Source organism: Symphalangus syndactylus, chromosome 15 (assembly GCF_028878055.3).
Source record: "Symphalangus syndactylus isolate Jambi chromosome 15, NHGRI_mSymSyn1-v2.1_pri, whole genome shotgun sequence".
NCBI lineage: Eukaryota > Metazoa > Chordata > Mammalia > Primates > Hylobatidae > Symphalangus > Symphalangus syndactylus.
The window spans coordinates 43712976-43736479 of NC_072437.2; the positions used below are offsets into that span (position 1 = coordinate 43712976).

Genomic DNA, 23504 nt, shown 5'->3' on the forward strand with positions numbered 1-23504 from the left:
TAATACTTACAGCCAACTGATCTTCAATAAAGCATACAAAAACATAAACTGGGGAAAGGACACCCTATTCAGTAAATAGTGCTGGGAAAACTGGCAAGCCACATGTAGAAGAATGAAACTGAATCTCCACCTCTCACCTTATACAAAAATCAACTCAAAATGGATCAAAGACTTAAATATAGGACCTGAAACCATAAAAATTCTAGAAGATAATATTGGAAAAATTCTTCTGGACATTGGCTTAGACAAAGAAATCATGACTAAAATCCCAAAAGCAAAGGCAACTCAAACAAAAATAAATAAATGGGACCTAATTAAACTAAAAACCTTCTGCACACCAAAATAAATAATCAGTGAGTAAACAGACAACTCACAGAGCAGAAAAATATATCTGCAAACTATGCATCTGACAAAGGACCAATAGCCAGAATCTACAAGGAACTCAAATAAATCAGCAAGAAAAAAAAAAAAAAACAAGTAATCCCACCAAACAGTGGGCAAAGAACATGAACTGACATTTCTCAAAAAAAGATACACAGCCAACAGACAAATGAAAAAATGCTCAACATCACTAATCATTAGGGAAATGCAAATTAAAACCACAATGAGATACCACCTTACTCTGCAAGAATGGCCATAATTAAAAAGTCAAAAACAATAGATGTTGATGTGGATGTGGCAAAAAGGGAACACTTTTACACTGCTGGTGGGAGTGTAAATTAGTAGACCCACTATGGAAAACAGTATGAAGAAGATTCCTTAAAGAACTAAAAGTAGAATTACCATTTGATCCAGCAATCCCACTACTGGGTATCTACCTAAAGGAAAAGATGTCATTATTTGAAAAAAAGACACATTCATAAGCATGTTTATAGCAGCAGCATTTACAGTGGCTTAGATATAGAACCAACCTAAGTGCCCATCAACCAACAGGTGGATAAAGAAAATGTGGTATATATACACCAAGGAATACTACTCACCCATAAAAAGAAACAAATTAATATTTTGCAGCAACTTTGATGGAGCTAGAGGCCATTATTCTAAGTGAAATAACTCAGGAGTGGAAAAGTAAATATCGTATGTTCTCTCGTGTAAGCGGGAGCTTAGCTATGAGGATGCAAAGGCATAAGAATGAAATAATGGACTCTGGGGACTTGTGGGGAAGTCTGGGAGGGTGGTGAGGGATAAAAACTACATATTGAGTACAGTGTACACTGCTTCGGTAACAGGTGCAGCAAAATCTCAGAAATCTCCACTAAAGAACTCATCCATGTAACCAAAAACCAGTTATACCCCAAAAACTATTGAAATAAGGAAAAAAAAAAAGAAATGCTGATACATGTGTATAGTAGTCAAAAAACTTTATAAAAATAAAGTCTATATAAGATCCTCCCTTAGGTGTGTTCCCATTTAGCTTTGTGACACAGCAAAGTTCTCTTGGTTGACAAATCATCTCTAAGATTCTTTCTAATCAATTCTGTAATGCCTTAATTTGCTAGTTTTTAACCATGCAAAATTTTAATATACTAGTTCAGCAACTGTAATAAGTCTACTGCACTAACACAAGATGTTAATAATAGGGGAAACGAGGAGGATACAGAGGGTGAGGGATTACATGGGAATTCTCTGTACTTCCTGTTCAATTTTTCTATAAACTGAAAACTGCTCAAAAAAAGTTAATTTTTTAAAAACCTTCAACACATGAATTTGGCTCAATTTCTTCTGAAGCATAATATACATAAAATACACACATCTTAAGTCTATAGCTCAGTGAATTTTCAAAGTGAACATGTTCATGTAACCACTACTTATATCAAGATAAAAAGCATCACCAGCACCTTACAAGGCTCTCTCATGCCTCTTCCTAGCCAAAACTCCCCCAAAGGTAAGTGTTATTCCCACTTTTATCACAACAGACTGTTTTTTTCCTATTTTGAGCTTCCTAGGAATAGACTTATTAGTATGTTAACCTTTTAATCTGGCTTCTTTCACTCGACACTTTGTCTGTGAGATTCACCTGTGTTGCTGTATTACTAAGCAGTATTCCATTGTACAAATGTGATTATTCCCCTGATAACAGAAAGCTAGGTTATTTCTAATTTGGGGTTTTATGAACCTCCTTGAACATGTTTTGGTGATCATATGCACTCATTATGTTGGGTAACTATTAGGAGATATTAATTTAGCAAAGTTGCTGGATTCAATATCAAAACATAAAAATCAATTCTATTCAAAATACCAGCAAACTAGTAGAAACTGAAAGAAACCTGAGGAAATACTATTTATAAAAACACTACTTATTAAAAATCACAATACCTAGACATTAACTTAACTATAGAAACATAAAACCTCTATATAGAAAGCTACAAAACTTCACTGATATTAAAGACCTGAGTCAATTAAGGACTATTACATATTAATGGATGCAAAGACTTAATATTGTTAAGATCTTCCAAAAATTGATCTACAGAGTCAATGAAATGCCAACCAATTTCATTTGAAATGAAATTACAGAACAGTTTATTCAGGAATAGAGTCCTACTATCTCTCTTACATGTAACATATATAATCACCCTTGATTTAAAAAAAAACACATAAGAGAAACTACTTAAAATTAATAGGCATAATCCTAATTTTACAAATGAGAAAACAAGACTGAGAAAGAATACTTAACTTTCCAAAGAGTTTATGATTAAGAAAAGACCCCAAACCAGGTCTTTGACTACAACTGTGTTCCTCCTTCTATACTTGCAGCCTTTCCAACCCTCTATCCTACCTCTGTTCTTTTCAGAAGGCAAAATAGCCCAGAACCAGAAATTGTCATGATAAGAACTTAGAATGCATAAAGAACAGTGGCTTAGAATGCTCAGAAATGAAAGTAAATGAGAGCATAATCTTAAGATTTGAAACAAAAGTTATGAGAGTCCTCCTTCTCCCACACATTAATATTCTTCTTGAGGGCTTTCTCTCAGTATTATGCTTGACTTAGAAATGATGATTTTTATATTTTCCTCATTTCTTTTACACGCATGAATTGGAATCTACTACAAAGAAGATGTTCCCCTCTATTTATCCAATTAAGTATGAACCCATGCATATTTATTTTATTCCATCAGTTATAATCCATTACTATAATTATTTACTCTGTGGCTCAAACTGCCCCAAATTTGGCCATTAGGAGGTTCCTTCAACTTTGTTCCTGTATCCTTTTGACATTTTCCCGTCACTGTGGGGGCACTTCAATCAAAGCTGAACATTCTTTGCAGTGTACACTCTATTTTGGGTTACATACATTTTTCTGGCACTCAAATCTGCTACCAATACACACTGAGTTGGAGTCAACAAAAATTCCTAATTGTTACCATATTTGCTATTCTCTAAACTGTATTTCTCCCATCCTACACTTAAACACTATTGATTTTTTTTTTTCTTTTTTCAAGACAGGGTCTCATTCTATCTATTGCCCAGGCTAGAGTGCAGTGGTGCAATCTTGGCTCACTGCAGACTCAACCTCCCGGGCTCAAGTGATCCTCCTATCTTGGCCTTCCAAGTAGCTAGGACTACTGACATGTGCCACCATGCCTGGCTAATTTTTGTATTTTTTGTAGAGACGGGGTTTTGTCATATTGTCTAGGCTGGTACGCTACTGATTTTTGTAGTTCAGATATAGAATTGTATATTTCTATCAGCTAAATTTCTTCATGACACATTTGGCCCATTCTCCTAACTTTCTGACATAAAATGAGCTGTTAGTCCTCTCGGTTTCTACCACTGGCAAATTTCATAGGTTGTTTATGTGTTCTTATACAAGCCATTCATTTCAAATATTTAACAGATCAAGCTTTAACACAGAATCCTGTGGCATTCATTCAAGCATTCACTGAGAGTTCCTTGTTCTGGCAACACGTCAGGCACTGGGAACAGAAAATCAAATAAATGATGGCCCAAGCCCAGAGGGAGCTTACAATCTAGTAAGGAAGACAAACATATTAATGGTAAAACATGGTACACTGAATAACAGAGGTAAGCACCGAAAATCTAATCCACTCTAGCATTTTTTGGGGGGTATTTGAGAAAGTGTGTTAGGGTGATCAAGTAAGCAATGAAGACTTCCAAGGGCATGGTATTTGGACTGTATTATAAAAGTAAATAGGAGTAAACCGAACGAAGAAAGAAAAGGAAGAATGCTAGGCAGAGAAGAACAGCACAAGGAGCTAGAATATGATAGCAGTGAAAAGCTCTGGGAATAACCAGACCTAGGTCTGCCTCTCTGCTCTTCCACCTGCATGGCCTTGGACAAACTGTTCCTTAATCTATCAGAACTGTTTCCTCTTCCACAAAGTAAGAATGGCAGTAGAAACTAATTCATAGAGTTGTTGGTGGAACTAAATAAGATAATGAATATAAACTAGTTAGCACAGTTCCTTGTACAGAGTAAATGATGTCACTTGGTTGTTAGGAACTAAAACATAAAGAAATGAAAGATCACTGCATGTTAGGAAGATACAACTTGACTCCCAAAACTAAGTTTGAGGGAGAAGAGCTACAAACCATTTTGGATGCAGACTTAAGACATCCGGTTGATGACTCTTGGCCAGTACACTCAGAACATGCTCAGCCTCCCAAGTTTGGGCATTTTTATGAATACTGATAATATGTCCTTGTGCCTTCCTCCTAGAGGTCAGCGTAAGACTTAACTGCAACAACCCATATAGACAGCATGAGTAGGAATGGGGGGATGCCGATGCAACACATCCCCACATAAAGTGAAGATATACAGCACTAGGCCTAATGCTCACTCTGTCGCTCACTGCTGGGTAAAACACAGAAAGTAAGTAACAGAACGTGGGGTAAGCTAAAATAGAGTGGATAAAAACTACTTTAGACACACTAAAATATAACTTCATTTAGGGGGAAAAAGACAAAAGTATGCACAGGTGAAAAACAAGACAAAAGGAACGGCTAATCAGAATGAAGTGTGCTTATTGAGGCAGACAGCTAGAAAGAGGAGGATCTGCAAGGAAAAAAATGTTTGTATGATGAGTGGATAAATCAATCACCATGTAGTACTTCTACTATCCTAGGATATAAAGGACTACAAATAATTTACTATTATTATACAAATAACAATTTACTATTATTAATTAATACCACGGGCACTGGTGAAAATACTATTCAACTCTAATGGTGAAATAAAAAAAATAAGTTACAGGGGAAGGAGAAAAGTTTAGTGTTCTTGCAAGTAAATATAAAGAAATGAAACATTAAGATATTTTCCTTACAATTAAAAATTATAAAAAATAATTATACAATTATACAATATATAACTATATCAAATAATTATACTCACTACAAGACTGTATTCTTGAAATTCCATTTCCAGCTCCATGCAAGCTTGAGTCAAAACTCTGACTATTTCGCACGGTGACTGGAGAACTAACGTTGCTACTAATGGCAGTTGTACTTGGCATCCGGGCTAGGTTAGGCATACTTCTTCGGAGCTTATCTGGAAAAAAATTTTACTATGTGAAAAATGACAGATGTTATGCAACCAAAATACTAGCTTTCAAAAGCAAATAACAAAAGTCATATTGTGCTCAATAATAAATAAAAATTATTACGTGCTGATGATCAAGCTTTCTAACCTATTGTACAGGAAAACACAAGCCCCAACCAGAAGGGTTCCACCAAATAAACATGTGTGATGCTTAATATTGAGCGCCAACTTGAGTGGATTGAAGGATGTAAAGCATTGCTCCTGGGTGTGTCTGTGAAGGTGTTTCCAAAGGAGATTAACATTTGAGTCAGTGCACTGGGAGGGGTAGACCCACCCTCCATCAGGATAGGCACCATCTAATCAGCTGCCGGCATGGCTAGGATAAAAGCTCAGAAGAACGTGGAAGGAGCAGACTTCACCTTTCTCCTGTGCTGGATGCTTCCTACCCTCGAGCATCAGACTCCAAGTTCTTCAGCTTGTGGACTCTCGGACTTACATCAGTGGTTTGCCAGGAGCTCTCAGGCCTTTGGCCACAGACTGAAGGCTGCACTGGCAGCTTCCCTACTTTTTGAGGATTTGGGACTCCGACTGTCTTCCTTGCTCCTCAGCTTGCAGACAGCCTATCATGGGACCTCACCTTGTGATTGTGTGAGTCAATACTCCTTAATAAACACCTCTTCATATATGCATTTATCCTATTAGTTCTGTCCCTCTAGAGAACCCTGACTAATACAATGTGTTAAAGGAGAACAAGACTTCTATAAAAAGACATAGGGACTAGCTAAGCAGTTAGCTATCTGTTCATATTCAATAAGTGGCTAAAACTATATTTAAAAAGTTAGAAAATAATCTTATAGCCATTAAATTCATCAAAACAATCCTAGAAATTAAGTTACATGCTTCTAAAAAAAAAACCTAGAAAAATCAAAACCAACACTTACTGAATCTTTTGCTACCATATCAAAATGGAACAAATTAATAAAATTCAAACTTCAGATGTCTTGAAATATCCACTCATCACATTAACATGACCACATTAATCTCTGGAAAGTTTTAACTTTCATGAGTACGCCACCAAATGTTTGCAGATGAAAAAGACCAAGAGAATGCTTCAATTTTTTTGCCTTGCTAAGTTCATCTTCTGCCACCAAGAGGCAGCAGAGAGTCACATACAGATCTCAATGTTGAGATGCGTGAAATAACACATGTGAAATAAGCCAGCCACAAGACCACAACTCTATGAGACACTTTTTCCTTGATCAATACACATCCCCCCAAAACTAAAGTACCTATGTCTGGTCATTTAAACTGAAAAAAAAAAGCATATATACGAGTACTAAGCCATAACTAATTCAAGGACAAAACTAATTCAAGTACTGAATTCATTTCTTTCTCCCCTTCACACACTACTCCTTCTGCATTACTTAGATCCATAAATTGTAGCCCTGTCCAGCACATCACCTAATCCAAAAGTCTGGGAGTCTCCCCTTCTCTTTGCACCATACTTTCCAAGTCCTGTTAATTCTGCCTCATAAATATGTAGTGAGTCTTCCACTACCTAGTTCTTACCTCATTATTGATCACCTACATTTTCACAAAATTCTCTTAATTGGTCTCCATGTACCCTTGTGTCTTGTTTCTCCCATCCATCTCCCATACAGCCGATTCCACTCTTCCTAGAGCACAGCACGCATCTAGTCACCCACTTGCTGAAATCCCTCCAACTCCTCAATTGCTCCCCTGCTCCTTCTTCTGAAAGGCCAAGCTCCTGAGCACAGCCTAGATGAGGCCTTCAAGGCCCAGGCTCTTTATACTTCTTCAGCCTGGCCTCTCAGCCTGCTCCCCGACCACAGGGGAGAACTCTCTCATACCTGTGAGCAGGCTGGTCCCTCCATGTGGACACCCATCCTCACTTTGGAGAAGGAACAAATGAACAAGGGAACATTTACTGTGTTTACACTAAATACCAGGCACTCTGTGAGCTGTTGGGGATACCACAGTGTATTAGGCAGATACAGTCGCGAGTCTCATTGAATTTATAGTCAAGATTTATGGTCTAGGTTTATAGTCTAGACCAGTGCTTCTCAATCCTTCCCCACCCATTGTTGATCCTAAAGAGAAAATCTAAAATACATTTAATTAAATTTAAAATTAAATTTTCTCCCAAATAAAATAAATATTAAAGATTAACATTTTGATAGGGGTAAACCATGGAAGATCATAAATCATTATAATATCTAAAATTTTTTTCACCCCTCCAACTTACAAGATATTTTTATCTTTATTCATATATACCCCAAAACACTAAAGTGCACATATCAGAGCATTCAATCTTGTGGTCATTTTCTTTCAAGCAAAACCAGAAAATAATGATATACTTGAATATTAATCCAAAAAGCATGCAAGGCAAAATCAAACTCAGCTCTTCTTATTCCCCTTTCATACACTACTCCTTTGACATTAGTAATACCTATTAAATTGCCACGTCCAGCAATTTTTGCTCCCTTGGGATAGAAAAGACAGAAGATTAAACAAGCACAATAAGTATACTTAGATAATATGTATAATAAGAAAGCATAAGAAACTGTAGAGAGTGCTATGGTAGAAAGCACAAAAGAATATTTTACTCATGTGGCTCTTACTAATACTTTAAGAATTGGCACAATTATCCCCACCATAGAGAAGCTTTTCTATAGGCTTCCCAGCTGGAAGTATCTACCTCTCACACATTTCTTTACTTTCTGTGTGTAGTTCTAGACTAAGGATGCTCAAATATTGCCATTGACTGTTAGATTCCTTGGCAATTTTCCTCATTATCGTCTTGATGCCTATTTTTAACAATCATATGTCTCATACTCCCAAATTCCTATTAAAGTTCCCAGCCTCACAGAGCAGGTACTTCATATATCAGCAAATATTATGTGTACGATTTGGCAGACAGTGTGTAGTAAGAAGGGAGGAATTAGAAGGACTCTTCTCTACATAATCTTAGTGGCTATATCTAGATCTTTTGACTATCACAAAAACTGGTGTAAAAAAGTCAGCCTCTATCAGTACTAGACTATTTTCACTATATATATTTCCAATATATACATTTTTAAGCAGCAGGGAGGCACAGGAACATAATTTCTCAATAATGCTATTGAGAAAATTAATTGAGCTTCTATATTTCTTTTTAAAATCTCTCTCCAACTATTTACTGTAATAGTTTTCATACATATAGAAATGTTAAAAAATAGTATCATAAACACCTGTTTTTCCACCTGGCTATACTGGTTGTTTCCATTTTGCCATATTTAATTCATCTCCACATATAGATTTGTTTGCTTTGCTAAACAAGATAAAACTTCAGACATCTTGACGCTTTAAATGCATACTGATCTCCTGAGAAAATTCTATAGAATCACAATATTGTAATCACATGTAAACAAATTAACAATATCATATGATAATCTGCACACAAAACTTTTCAGACATCCCAAGAATATCTTTCATAAGCTTTTTCCTCTAAACCACGATCCAATCAAGGTCCATACCTTACATTTGGCTATGTCTCTAATCTGTGTTAGTCTTTAAAACCAATCTTTACGCATATTTAAGCAACAAGTCTGTTTCACAAAGCTTTAATCTTGAAATATGCTCTTAAAAATAAGGTCTTCCAAGTGTAAACATTTAGGACACTATTCCCCTTGGAACAAAGCTGTGATCTCCAACTTGTGTCAGACCATCTGGAAATGAGGTACATTTCCTGTCAAACAATGTGGAACGTTTTAATAACCACATATTCTTTAAAGTTCAGGGAACCAAAAGTAATGTTCTATTTCTATCTTCACAAGAAATCAGCAGTTTAATCTTCAAGGGCTGAGATGCAGCAGGAAACTGGAAAAATAGACCAAGTAAAGAATTCAAATGAGTTTGCTCACATTAAAGAGGCAGCAAGACTCACCACTCTATGAACAAAGACTCAGGAATCTTTAGGACTAAAGGAGACACTCATTATCCACCAAACAGCTAGATCTAGGCATCGAGGCAACACAGGCTCCAGGGGAGGTCCTCATGATAATAAGGACTACATCATGCCACCAGTAACCCCTGCCATACTGTAGAATTATAAAAAAGTTGGTGAAGATTCTACAAGTTCAGTCATTTTGATATTTAGCAAGTTATTCCAGTTACGCTTCTTTCAATTCTATGAATCCCAGAAATATCCCAGAAAGTTTTATGACCCGTCTCTTTAAATCTAGGCAGTGTAGGAACTACAAAAGCAGTAAATATTAATATACATTTCTAGTTTATTCTCAATTATTTTAAAATGAATCAACAGTTTAACAATTATTTTCTCCTATCTATATTATTTTGATAATTTAGAAAAATATTTAATAGATTAGTTTCAAAGTTACCATTCTTATTTCACAGTTTTATGCTCAATATTCTATAGTAACAAATGCAGGCTAGGACATCTGAATCATATGTTAATAAAAGTTTAAAAACAAAAGGGGAGAAGACAACCTTTATTCAGCACATCCACTCCCGGCTACAGGCAATGTAACATTCATTTATTTCATTTACTCCTTATAATATATTTAGGTGGAGAAAATGTGTACCAGATGGTTTGGTGTGAAATTATACCTAAGTTTCCTAAGAGATAGATATTATCTTGTCCACATTTTAGTTAGGGAAACCAAACCTTAGAGAGTTGAGAAACACAGGATCTACTGGACTTCAGAGCCTCTGCTCTCAACCATTAAGCTAATTAGTCAGAAGTCATATCCAGAAAATTGCCTTTGTATTCCATTTTTCTTGTATTGTGAAAACTAGACATTTTAGGCAAAATAAAACTACCATAAAGGGACCTAAACTGTGGTATGTCTCCACTTTCCTGTGAAGAATATCCTAGCATAGGATTCACAGAAACCTAATCCTTTTCAAACGGTGTTTGATGGAAGTGAATACCACTTTTCTGAGGTGCAACAAACAGCTAAGTGGAGAAAAATGATCCTATTGACAATATCAATCAAGATGCAGAGCAGCATCTGCTTAGCAACTTGACTACGATGTTCTAAAACACTTAAGTAAAAAAAAAAAAAAAGCTTTAGAGAAATGATTCTAGGTGGCCTCTCAATTTTAATAAGATGTTATGACTTCCACTAAGCACATGGAGTACATTGTCTTTCTGATGCTATGAGCTTTAATATGTTAGTCATGATGACATTTTTTAGCCACCACTCCTTTAAACTTGAAATCTCAAGGTAGTAAGAGAAATTACAAATATAAAATTTTAAATATTTCCAAATGATCTCTTAATTAGCATCAGCATGAATGATACAAGTACAAAGGAAGAAAGGGTAAAAACTAAATACAGGGTTATGGCTGATCACTAATACAAAATTTATATTTGGCCTATAAATATTTTTAAAGACCATTTGATCACTTCTGGACCCAGCTTTGAGAAACAGTGCTATATAATAATTAAGAACTGTAATTGTATAATTATAAATTATTTTTGATTGGTTTGTTTCTCCATAACATATAGAATTTGTGTGTGAGGGTTCAAGTGATCATTAGTATAAAAACACAACATGCTTAGAATATTACATGATTGCTTCTCCCATTGTTCTTAGAAGTCAGAGTCCAACTCCTGCAAGTGTGGAAGAAAGATAAATGATGAGGAGATAGAAAAAGTATGAAAGAATGACACAGACAGCAACCCACCATGTTGACAAGACAGATCAATTTCCCATTACCCTGCCAGATGCTAACGGAAAGCAGCCTCCATGTTCCTGCTGCTACACAGATCTTAACTCTAGATGTCAGGAGATCAGAGGGAAAGACACATCCCAAACTTGCCTAGATCTGGCTGTGTAAGAGCAGCATCCTCTGCAAGCATCATCATTCATGCTTACAACCTCACTCTGTGCTAGGAACAGACAGTAAGAGACTGAAGGTTGTGGACAAGGTAAGGAATGACAACTCACAGCCTTTGCCTCCATGGGCTTGACCACAAACTTCTCAGCTTGTACAACCCTGCCTGTGCCACAGGCACCAGCAACAATGCAGAGATGCCGCACATTTATAACTCATTCCGAGCCAGCTATGTCATGGAGGTTTTCTTGAAGCTGTGAGTTTATAAATCTGGGACACGTAATCAGAAGCCAGTCAATTAGAGATGCAAATTTAGACCAAACTGAGAAGGTCTGGAGGATGATTTTTAATCTGAGAAACATTGACCAATTATCTATATTTCTCTTAAAACTATTTCTTGGCCAGGTATGGTGGCTGTCATCCCAGCACTTTGGGAGGCCAAGGCAGGTAGATTACCTGAGGTTAGTGGTTCAAGACCAGCCTGGTCAACATGGTGAAACCCCATCTCTACTAAAAATAAAAAATAAAAAATAAATTAGCCAGGCATAATGACACATGCCTGTACCCCGGCTACTTGGAAGGCTGAGGCAGGAGAATCGTTTGAACCTGGGAGGTGGAGGTTGCAGTGAGCTGAGATCGTGCCACTGCACTCCAGCCTAGGGGACAGAGACAGACTCTGTCTCAAAAACAAAAACAAAAACACAAAAACCATTTCTTGACCACATATAAAAAAATCAAAGCATATCAAATACCAAAAAAGCATACAACCTACCTCCATTGGTCCTATTTGGTTGCTGATCTGGAGTTTGGGCTTGAGGTGAATAATACTGTTGCTGCTGGTAATTATTTGAAGGAAAATACTGGGAACTGGGACTCCTCCTACACTCCCGAATGCTGGAGAAAGTCTGTGAATGGGGAATTCCTCTTTGGAAAGGGGAACATCTTGGAAGACGAGGCTGAGGTGGTGGCAAATGATCAAATTCCTCTTCATCCTCCAGACTGTATCGGTCATATTCTTGATCACTACATGTCCCTTTTTTTCCTGAACTCAATGACACACTGGAACTATGTCTTGATACAGATGCTGAAGTAGAAGCATAATCTTGCCTGAGACCTACAAAATAACAAATAGTACTCTAATGTATTTTGATCTAGCTAACATTTAGTTATAATTAACCAAGTATTAGATGAAAAATTGTGCCAAACAAATTACTCACAGAGACTTATTATCTTGTTCTCAAGTTTACTAAATTGACAAGTTTACCAAGACAATAATCACATTTACCTATGATACAGATATCTAATATTGGACAATTCTGTTTTGCAAAAAGATTGCCCCAATTCCAGTGAAGATTATATGTACCTGCTACAGCTCATTCATTAATATCTATCAATTTCCCCTTTTCAAATCAAGAGATATTTTAGAAGGGGAACTTAGGAAGAAATATTCATCTCATTATGAATAGTTTGCTATGAGTTAAACCAACTAAAATCTTCAAATCTCTGCCCAAGTAGGAAGTCATTCTGCTCCCCACCCCCAACTTTTAAAGTCAAAGGGAAAGTTTAAAAGCTGAGGTACAAATATTTTCCCACAAGGTCATCTCTCTATTATTCTTTTATATTACTAATATTATCTCTTTCAAAGCACAGACACCTCAATACTTCTAATAGTTTTAGGTCATCCTATAAGGTAATCATGTAAAAACAGTCAAACTACAAAGTTCTCATTATTTAACCCATTGCCAGTACTACAATTTTTTAAAAAAGTGGTCTATCCCTGACTACTTAACTTCTGAAACTGACATACAATCATTTAGTCATATATATTTTTAGAAAGAGTATTTAAATTTGCTTTTACTAAATAATGATATAAAATAACCACTTTTCCCCTTAAAAATGTATCTTACTAAATCCTGCATAAGCATTACCATGTTTCTCATAGAAGCCTTGACTAATTCTGAAAGCAGGAAATTATTATGCTTAGATGATACTTGATTATTTCTACTTATGTTGGCGGAAAAGATAAATCCAAAACAAACACTCCAGTTCTGTGCCTTTTGATACCATTAATGCCCTTCAACTAGTTCACTCCCAGATAATTTTTTGTAACTTTATCGCAGAACCAGTGAAAAACTATCCTATTTCTACTTATCTACTCTTTCACAATTATTTACCTGGAGAAGTATGTCAATGCATTTTAACTGAAATTTTAAGATAACTGTAGACTCACATGCAGTGCTTAAAAAACAACAAAACTGCGCACTTTGCCCAGTTTCCCCCAGTGGTAACACTGTGCAAAATTATAGAATAATATGACAGCCAGGGTATTGGCAGTGATATAATCCACTCATTTTATTCAGATTTTCACAGGTGTGTGTGTGTGTGTGTGTGTGTGTGTGTCAGAGATAGAGTATTAAGCTGTATGCAATTTTATTACCTACAGGTTCAAAGATCCACCAATGAATAGTACCAACACTGCAAAACTCCCGTGTTACCCTTTTATAACTACATCCAGCTTCGAGACCCTCTTGAGACCCTAAGCCCTATCCCTAACTCCACCAACCACTAGTCTGTCCTCCGTTCCTAACATTTTGTCATCTCAAAATGTTGTATGTGTGGAATTATACAGTATGCACTCTCTTACGATCAATTTTTTTATTCACCATGATTCCCTGGAGTTGTGTATATCAGTAGTTTGTTCCTCTTTATTGCTGAGTTGTACTCCATGGTATAGATGTAGCATGATTGGTTTAATCATTTACCTACTGAAGGCCATCTAAGCTAATTCCAGTTTTGGGCTATAAAGGTGCTCAGAACATTCACGTACAAGTTTTTGTGTGAACACAAATTTCCACTATTCTGGGATAAATATCCAAGAGTGCAGTTTGCTGGGCCACATGAAAGTTGCACCTCTAGTTTTTTAGGAAACTGTCCATCTGTTTCCACAGTAGCAATACCAGCAATGTCCATGTATCAATGTGTTTTCATCAGACTAAGTCCTACTACCTCATGATAGTGTGAGAAGCATATAACTGGCTCCACCTAAAAAGTAGGACAGTATGAGAGAAAGAATCTAATTATTTGCCCATTACCTGGAGAGAAATGCCTGAACCTCCCCCTCTGCCTGTATATTCCAAGTGGAAGCCTCATTTTGCTAGTTTAGAAAGAACACATACTTTCTTCTTGCAGACGAGCCATGATCTGAACATCAGTGAGGTCCTGTAATTTATATCCCATGGAGATAGAATCATCCTCCAATTCTGAAGTACTCAGCTCACTGTCGATAGATGACTGGGGACTGAGAGGGGAGCCCCTGGAAGTGTAACCTGAAACACAAAGGAAATGTGTGTTCGTTCATCTGCAGGACTGATAGCTATACATGCTTTACAATTCATATATAAACAGTCAGCAATTTGTCTCATGTTTTCGTGTTACAAAAATCACCAACATGTCACCATTTAATGGTCAACGTGCACATCATGTGTACACAATTCATATATACAAAACCACTTGTTCATTGTTTTCAAATTGAATTTTCACAATTTAAAAAGTCACCATGTACTATATACTTAAATTGTTAAGAGGGTAGAATTCACATTATATTTTTTATCACAATAAAAAATTCACTACTGCTAAAATCTATCCTATTAGATATGTATATATCTAAAGGCATGGTATAAGAATATATATTCATGTATACTTTAATAATAAGACACACTTGTCTGACAGTAACTGATTATATATTTTTAAATTAAATGTTAATCTGGTCCATTTCTTAATGAGTACAAACAGCAGTGCTACAAATGGGTAAGAATATCACATCAAAAAGGCACACATACATATGCAGAAATATATACAACACCCACATAATACAGACCAGAGAGTAGTCACGGGAGACTTATAGCCACCCATGAGAATAAAAAAACCAATGGCTTCAGATAAAAGAACCAAAGAACAAATAGAAGAAGGCTATAGGAATGGAATCACACCAATGCTGAGAAAAATAAGAAAATGGTGAGATCCTCATCTCATAAAAAGCCACTATGACTATTTTCTTCTACACAGCCTTAGCTAAATTTAAAAGCTACCAGAAAAAAAATTTAAAAAAATAAAGACTTACAATCTTGAATAATAAAAACTACCTAAATTGTGTTTGACATTTAATTTTAAAAGCACATAAGCATTTGGAAATACAGAACTGCATGCATATACTTTTGTTAAGGAGGGAAGACTGTCTGCTACACACAATTGAGAGCAGTAGATCAATGGTGTTAAGGGTACAAATTAGTGCTAGGCCTTTTGTACCCAAAGTAAGTGTGCAGCACAAACTCTCCATTCTAAGATTATTCTCAAGCTTTTCAAATGAAAGATGAATATTTAAGCTGTGTTTAGTAACTGAATTACAAAGCAAGCAGCTAGTCAAGAAGTTAAAATATTACCTGTTTTTTCAGGTGTTAGTATTGCTTTATTTGAGGTTTTAGAGAAGCTGGGAGTATTAATGCCATTGCTATAAGGGCTGAGTCTTGCAACAGGACTATAAGGAAAAGCCAGTGAGGCAGCTGAAGAGAAGAGACTCCGCCATCGGCTAGCTGTCACAGAAGCAGAAAATAGCAGCAGTTAGCTATATGGAAGCAGATGTTGACTTGTCAGAAGGAGAAAAGGAAGAGAGTAAAAAAAAAAAAAAAGACAAAGCAACTTTTCATAGGACTATCTTAACTGACTTCCACTTATCTAAATAAAAAATATATAAAAATAAACAATTTGTGAATTAGGGTCCTATTTATACATCCAATTTAAAAAAGTAAATCAATCTTACTTTGACTAAAGCCAACACGCCTGCATAATAATGAAAATTTATTTTGAGTTTCTACGTTAGAAATGTTTTCAATTTTCTATTTCCATATAAGGATTTAGTGTTTTGCAATATAAAAAAGGATTAGTGTCAAAAGAAAAATTCAAGTTTATAATCTTCCTAATCTTTAGGAATTAAGGGAAATGTTCTTAATATTAACTATATGTAATTCTATATTTTTTCTACTCAGTTAATATCAGAAAATGTTGACAAAAAATATTTTATGTAAATTCATTATCGGATTATGGGAGGACTTAGAATGACTATTGTGTTTCCAAATGGCCTTAAGACCAAAACAAGGTTTAAAGGAAAAACAGTGTACAAAGTAACAGAGGGGTATCTATACCAGAATTTAACAATGACTATCTTAGGTGGCCAGTACAGAGACTATTGGTGATCACTTGGATTTTTTCTTTAAAAAAAAATCTTCCAAATTATCTGCATTAAAGATACATATTATTTATATAACTAGCTTTTCAAGGTAGGAATATACATGTTATTACTTTAATATTATTTTTAAAATTAATATAATGAACAAAAAGGAATTACACCAGCCATGGGCAGATGATCTCATTCTTACATTACCTCACTTGTCAAATTAATGTACTTCTCCCCTCCAAAATTACCACCCCTTGTATCTCCATGTTCTTGGGGTCACACACACAAATCTCAAATCATAAAAGCTTAAGTCACATCAAACATGGTTTACTCTCTTCTCATGAGATACAAATCAATGTGCTAAGCAAAATTCACTTTTCTGAAAAGTAATCATTTAGACATGTACTAAGCAGAAGGAATAATATAAAAAATATAAACAAGGCTAAACTTCAAGAAATAACTTGGTTTGTATTCACTGGGAATTTGACAAAACTTGAAAAACCAAGTATTAAAGGACTGCTTTGAAATGCATGCCCCCAGACCACTTTTAATGAGCAATGCTAATGAGCAATCAGACAGCTGAAAAGTGCTTTAAAATGGGCAGTGGGATGGAGAGAAAAAAAAAAAAACAAAACTGTGGGATGTGGACAGTCAAGAAAATAATCAGCTCCAAACTGGGATTCTTCAGATCCTTGCAAAACACCAAGTTTACTTAAAAAAAAAAAAAATATATTTCCTTTTACTTCAGAATCATTATGTACAACACATTCTAACAATTACATTAAAAATATCTTTTCCTTAAGTATGTGGAAGAACTAGGCAAGGAAACTACATTTGCAATGACAACACTTTCAGAATCCACACATTTCATGAAACTGTGAAGCCTGGTTGCCAATTGACACCAGTCATATATGTCACTTATCCAACCTGTAACTTACAATGGTTAAGCAGCTTTTCCCAATCGGAGCCAGAACACAGACATGCACTTCCAGTTCCTTCTCTTCTATGTAGGTCAACTTGACAAACTAGGGGTTAATAATGCAACACACACTAGGTAGCTGTTCTCACATGTTCAATCTCTATTATTCAAAGTTTCTCATTAAAAATTCCATATTTTAAAAGGCCAATAGTTCTTTGTGACTGCTATCTTGCCTAACAGATGATGTTATTTTATACCAGTCTGATCACTTGCCAGGCAAATTACAGTAACTGCGTGTTCTCACCCACAGATGCGGGCGGCAGCAGATCACAAGTAAGCAGCATTCATCACTCTGCACAATAACCACTGTGATCCAGCCTCCCCGCACAATTGACACAGTTATTGTGGCTATGACAGCAAGATCCCAACTAAGAACACAATTAGCGTCTATTGCAAGAAAGAATGCTCTACATTGTTGTTTAGCATTGAAGCCTTTCAGAAAGGGGAGGAAAATTATTGTAGAGGCAAGCTAACAAAAGAATAATGCTCCACTAGTGCCCAGGGTTACAGTGCAGGAGGAGGAGGACAGGAGTGGAGGCTATCACATCCTAGTTGTTCTTCAGTACATAGCTAAAGAATTGTAACAGGAAGCACTTTTATAAAGAATAAAACAAACAAAAAGAACTTGTAAAAAAGAGCAATTTTTTCTTTTTCAATCAATCATCTCAATGGATTTTTGGTATATAAAATGATGTTAAATGATTCAAGAGGCTCAGTGATGACCAAAATAGCTCTAAAGAAAGGAGTGAGGCAATTTTGCCAAAAGAGAAAAAATGGGTGATACATTTTTGAACAACAGTTAAATTTCCCTATACTCCTACTCCAGAGTTCTATTTATAAAAAAAAAAGGGGGCGGGGGTCGCAAACTTGGAAATGGCATAGACTATGCATTTTTTCATTTTATTCCAATCCCTAGAATAGCAACGAACTGGCCCCAAACAGGAGTACACACTGAATCAATGTACGATACTTGGCACAGTTTTCTTTCCCAAATGCCTTAAGCTAAACTGCCTCCCAGGACACTTCTTTCTGCATACTCTCTATAGTTCTACCGCAACTTCCTTAACCACTCACCACCTCTCACCAGATTACTGCAACCCGCTCTTCAACAAACTTCCAGCCACCAACACTGCCCTGAGCAAACCTGTTCTGAATGTCTTGTATTTTAACTGTGTTACTCTCATCAATTAAAGTACAGCAGGGGCTTTTCATCAAATGCAAGACCTTAAAGGTACTTCAGCTCATTTCACTACCACCCTTACAGACTGCCATTTATCTGATGCCCACCTCTACAGTGTCTCTGAAGCTACCCTAAGGATGCACTCTTATTGGTTTAACTTTCTACTTCACCTCCCTTGTCTGATAATCATCTTCTACTGAATGAATGTGATAAAGTACTACATTGTAGACTGATACCTCATTTAAAAAAAAAAAATAAGTTGAGGGTGACTAACAGTCTATTATTTTTTGTATATTTTCAAAGTTGCCTGACTGAAAAGATAAATTATAACACATCCGTGTAGTTATTTTTGTATACCATTAAGCAAAGTATGGCCAAAAAAACTAGACTTGATAAATGCTCCTGTGATAAAATCAAGAAAATCATAAAAAGGCAGATGACAGAATGGGTATAAGAAACAACCTAAGTTTCTTTAATTTGTCACACTGAAAATTATTCTGTGACCAACAAAAAGTTCCCAGAAACAATGACATTCCTATCATTGCTTGATCATCTTTGTTTAGACTCAGAGTATTCAAATTGTTGTTAAATAGATATGTCTCTACACATAATCAAAATCAAATTTAAGAAAGCAATTACTTAATTCACATAAAAGAAAAAACTGATTTAATATCTTAGAAGACTCAAAAGGTCAGTACTGCATTAAACTAAAGAGTTCAAAAATAAAGCAACACTATAATATATTCTGGCAACAATCCTTTTCATTCTTCTCACTACAGTTATTTCAGTACCTAATACAAGACTTGGAACACAGTATGCACTCAATAAATGCTAAATGTGGTCAAAATTTTGGCAAGTTGGCTAATATTTCCTTATCTCAAACCATTCTACCACTCCTATCCTGACATATAAATTACTTTGCCCAATTTTTTAAACTTAAGTATAATTCTGTTAACTCTGAAGACAAATAATAATCTAATTAGATGTTTCAAACCAGCTAAAATCTCGGTGAAAAATATACCTGAAGGAGCACTTCATTAATACTTCCTAGTAACTACTAAGTTGCTGAATTTTATATCAATCTTCCAGTTTCTAACTAAATGATGTTATATTACTAAGGCCTAGGATCTGGGACTGGGGTGACACAGAAAAGTGGTTAAACAGGTGACACTAAGATGAGTTAGTTCCTATAGTACTGCATTGCACAGTTAAAAGGAAGGATTATGCCAAGCACACTAACTGGTGGAAAACCATGCAAGAAGGCAACAAAGCTGCCATCGAATTCTGGAAATGCTGTCATTTCTTGCAATCCAAGAAAGAGTTACAAAATGGCTGCAATTCTGTTTGGGCTGTTTGGTAGCATTTCGATACATTCTACTGTCAATAGCATGGCATCTGGGTTGGTTTCAGTTAGGTGAGGAAGCCCTGGAGGTCAGGACCCTCACTCCTTCTAGTGAGTTCTAACAGGAGAGCCACATTTCTCATCGGGCAGAAGTTATTCTAGAAAACAAGCCCTCCCTGTGTACTTGTCTTCTCACTGTTCAGCTCCCACTTATAAGTGAGAACATGCAGTGTTTGGTTTTCTGTTCTGCGTTAGTTTGCTGAGGATAATGGCTTCTAGTTCCATCCATGGTAGGAGGAGGGACAGCATTAGGAAAAATAGTTAATGCATTCTGGGCTTAAGAGCTAGGCTTAATACCTAGCAAACCCAATAAAAACTCATTAGCAGCAAACTTTAGGTCTGTTTTACTAAAATTCACAGCCTATTTTCTAAATAGGTCATGGTTTTGTATCCATGCTCATGGCTATCTTCCCAGCTAGCCAAATTTATATTCTCCCTCATTCCCTAATCCAGGTTCTGCCTGGTGGAACTGGCCAACTTTTTATTTAAATCTTCATAAGTAATGCCGTGTACCTGGGAAAAGAAATATATATGTATATGTATATACATGTATATATGTATATGCATATGTATATACATGTATATATGTATATATGTATATATGTATATGCATATGTATATACATGTATATATGTATATATATGTGTGTATATGTATATGTGTGTGTGTGTGTGTGTGAGTGTAGTGCTCCAGAATGATTCAGATGCCCAACGTTTACAACATCTAGAGTCATTCCTTTATTCAACATTTGGCAACAGATACTAAAAAACTTCAAAGGTCAGTCTCCAAGCAGTTACCTAAATATCATCCACAGATACACACAGTATGTGGCATTTCCCTGCTCCACAGTCATTCCGAGAAGTCTGCCTGGCCCGTATACTCCCACCCACTTTTTAAAATTCATTTCTCTATTCATTTGAATAGGCACTAACTATTGTGGCTATAGCATACCAGATGCCCCAGGTGCTGACATGAATAAGATATGGTGACTGTTCTCTCCTTCCCACTCTAATTTCTAAAGACCAGCTACTACAGAAGACAGGCAAGTAAGGTGGAATATGATGTCATATTGTAAGTGCAGTAAAAGCACCATGAGGAGCACACTCAAAGCAAAGTAAAGGCAATTATTAACTTTCTGGGGGAATCCAAATACTTCAGGAGACATTATGTTTAATGTGGCCCTTGAAGGTGGAGGAGCTTATCTCACAGGATATGATACTATTCTAAATAGAAGTAATGCATATGAAACCATGAACACATGAAAGAGCAGTGTACGTTCAGGTAATGGCAAACATTTGGACTAAAGCATAGGGTATAAGAGAAGAGTTAGGGCTGGAGAGGTCGGTAGGTTTGGGTTTTGCACTGTCTTATATCTATACACTTTAATGAACAGTTTACACTTTAATGAACAGTTAGTGTTTTGACTGTGAGAAGGTGAAAGACATAATCAGATTACGTTTTATGAAGATGACATAAGTAGCCATAGAAATGATGAACTAAATGGGCATGGAGACTGATGTCTGGGAGACCAGTTAAGATGCTTGTAAATAGACCTGGTGAGACATGATGAGGTCCTGAACAAAAGCACAAGCAGAACATTTGGTGAGAATAGGTTCAATGAGCCACATTTGAGCTAAAGTGCAGCTATCTGGTGACTCAATGAATATAGGGAGTGGGAAAAAAGGAGACCGAAGCCAATGCAATAGTTCTTGAGACACCAATGCCATCACACATGGAGAGCATGAGATACTCATCTTTAGATTTAAAAAAATTAGTTGAACTCAAGATGGTTATTGGAAATGCCAATGTGCTTGTGTCCAGTATGGAGTTGGAGTTCAGGGAAGAGGGCTAGAGAGAAAAGCAGATTCAGGGCACATCAACAAATAGGTGGTGGATGAAGCATGATTGAAATCACCCAAGGAGAACATACACAAGGAAAAGAGAAGTGACCGGAAGGAATGATTTAGAGTAGACAGATGGAGAATGAGTAAAGGAAACTGAGAAAGGTCATTTGGGGAGAAGAATTCTGGAGGCTCAAAGATGCATCCAGTCCCAACCAAAAAAAAAAAAAAAAAGACTAATGCAGAAGAATTTCAACATGGGAGCTAATAGTTAATAGTGGCAACTACTCAGGGAGGGCCTGTAGGATGAGGACTAAAAAGAGGCTACTGGCTAGAACAACCAGGCCACTGATGAGAGCAGATTCAGCAGAAGACATAATGAAAAATCAGTGTTAGCAGGTCAGGCAGATACAAGGTGAGGAAAAAGTCTTTGAAGAGAGATTTGGCTATAAATGTTTTTTTTTGTTTTTTTTTTTTTAAAGAGGGGGGCTGTAGCTTGAGGAGTATAAGGCTCAAGGGAGGATGGCTTTTAGGATCAAGGAAACTTGGAGATTAGAAATAATAGAGAAGAGAAGAGTCTAAGGAAAAAGAAAAGCATGGAAAAAAGTTCCTGGAGATCAGAGGAATGGGACAGAGATTAGCTGTCTTGAACAGCCTTGGAAAGGGAGAGTTCTCACTTCCTCTGAAACAGGGAGGTAAAGACAGAATACAGAGAATGAGGGAGAGGAAGGTGAGTTTAAGGCTTTTTAATCTGTAAGTTACAGGCAATAAATATGCTGAGAATATTTATTCCAGAGGCTGGAATAAAGAACCTCATGTTGTAAAAGGCTAGGATGGCCACCACTGGAAACAAGGAAAATGGTTAACCATGAAAGTGACTGCCTGGGTGAGTCTGAAAAGCATATCTCTGGAACAATTCTAATCTCAACACAAGAGCTGAGATTGAAAACGTTAGTATGTGCCTGCTTTATCATTCTGTAAAGGGTATTTATGTCTTACAGGTTCAGGTTGAGAGTGGCTGTGTGAGAGTCATATTGTTGTCAAAATAAACGAATTTATCATAATTAAGAGGAATTTACCATAATTAAGAGGAAATAAAACCACCCCAGTGACTGAAGATAATCTTTCACTGGAAATTTTAGAAACCACAGGGAAGGTCCTGAGAAGAGTAAGATGGGGTCTGGAAGACTGTATCTAAAATGACAGCACAGCCACAGACTAACAGTGGTCAAACATTTTCTGTAAAGGGCCAGCTGATACTTTGCTGGCCATAGGGTTTCTGTCACACCAGCTCAATGCTGACATTATGGTATGAAAGCAGCTATTGAAAAAATTGAAATGAAAATGTTTTATAGGAGCATAGCTACACTTAATTTATATACACTGAGAATTGAATTTAATATTCATGGGTTATGAAATATTCTTGTTTTTTTTTCAACCATTAAAAAACATAAAAGGCATTTAACATTTTACATTTTAAATGCTCTTAGGCCATACAGGAACAGGCAAAAAA

General features: G+C 36.2%; 1 protein-coding gene across 15 annotated transcripts in view; it reads right to left on the reverse strand.

The window, feature by feature from the left end:
* The window catches only part of SLAIN1 (SLAIN motif family member 1), a 222630-nt gene that overhangs the window by 159974 nt on the left and 39152 nt on the right, over nucleotides 1–23504 (reverse strand). For 9 of the 15 annotated variants that reach the window (XR_010115922.1, XR_010115921.1, XR_010115920.1 and 6 more), the window contains exons 3-6: nucleotides 15799–15948; nucleotides 14536–14685; nucleotides 12132–12473; nucleotides 5351–5506 (exon numbers count right to left, since the gene is read on the reverse strand). Coding sequence is in view for 8 of the 15 variants with exons in the window: in XM_055245044.2 (XP_055101019.1) it covers nucleotides 5351–5506; nucleotides 12132–12473; nucleotides 14536–14685; nucleotides 15799–15948 (798 nt within the window). In the remaining 7 variants the exon portion in view is untranslated. Of the gene's footprint in view, nucleotides 1–5350; nucleotides 5507–12131; nucleotides 12474–14451; nucleotides 14515–14535; nucleotides 14686–15798; nucleotides 15949–17527; nucleotides 17609–23504 lie in introns of those variants that run through there. The other 6 variants (XM_055245054.2, XM_055245052.2, XM_055245056.2 and 3 more) reach the window with 3 other exon arrangements.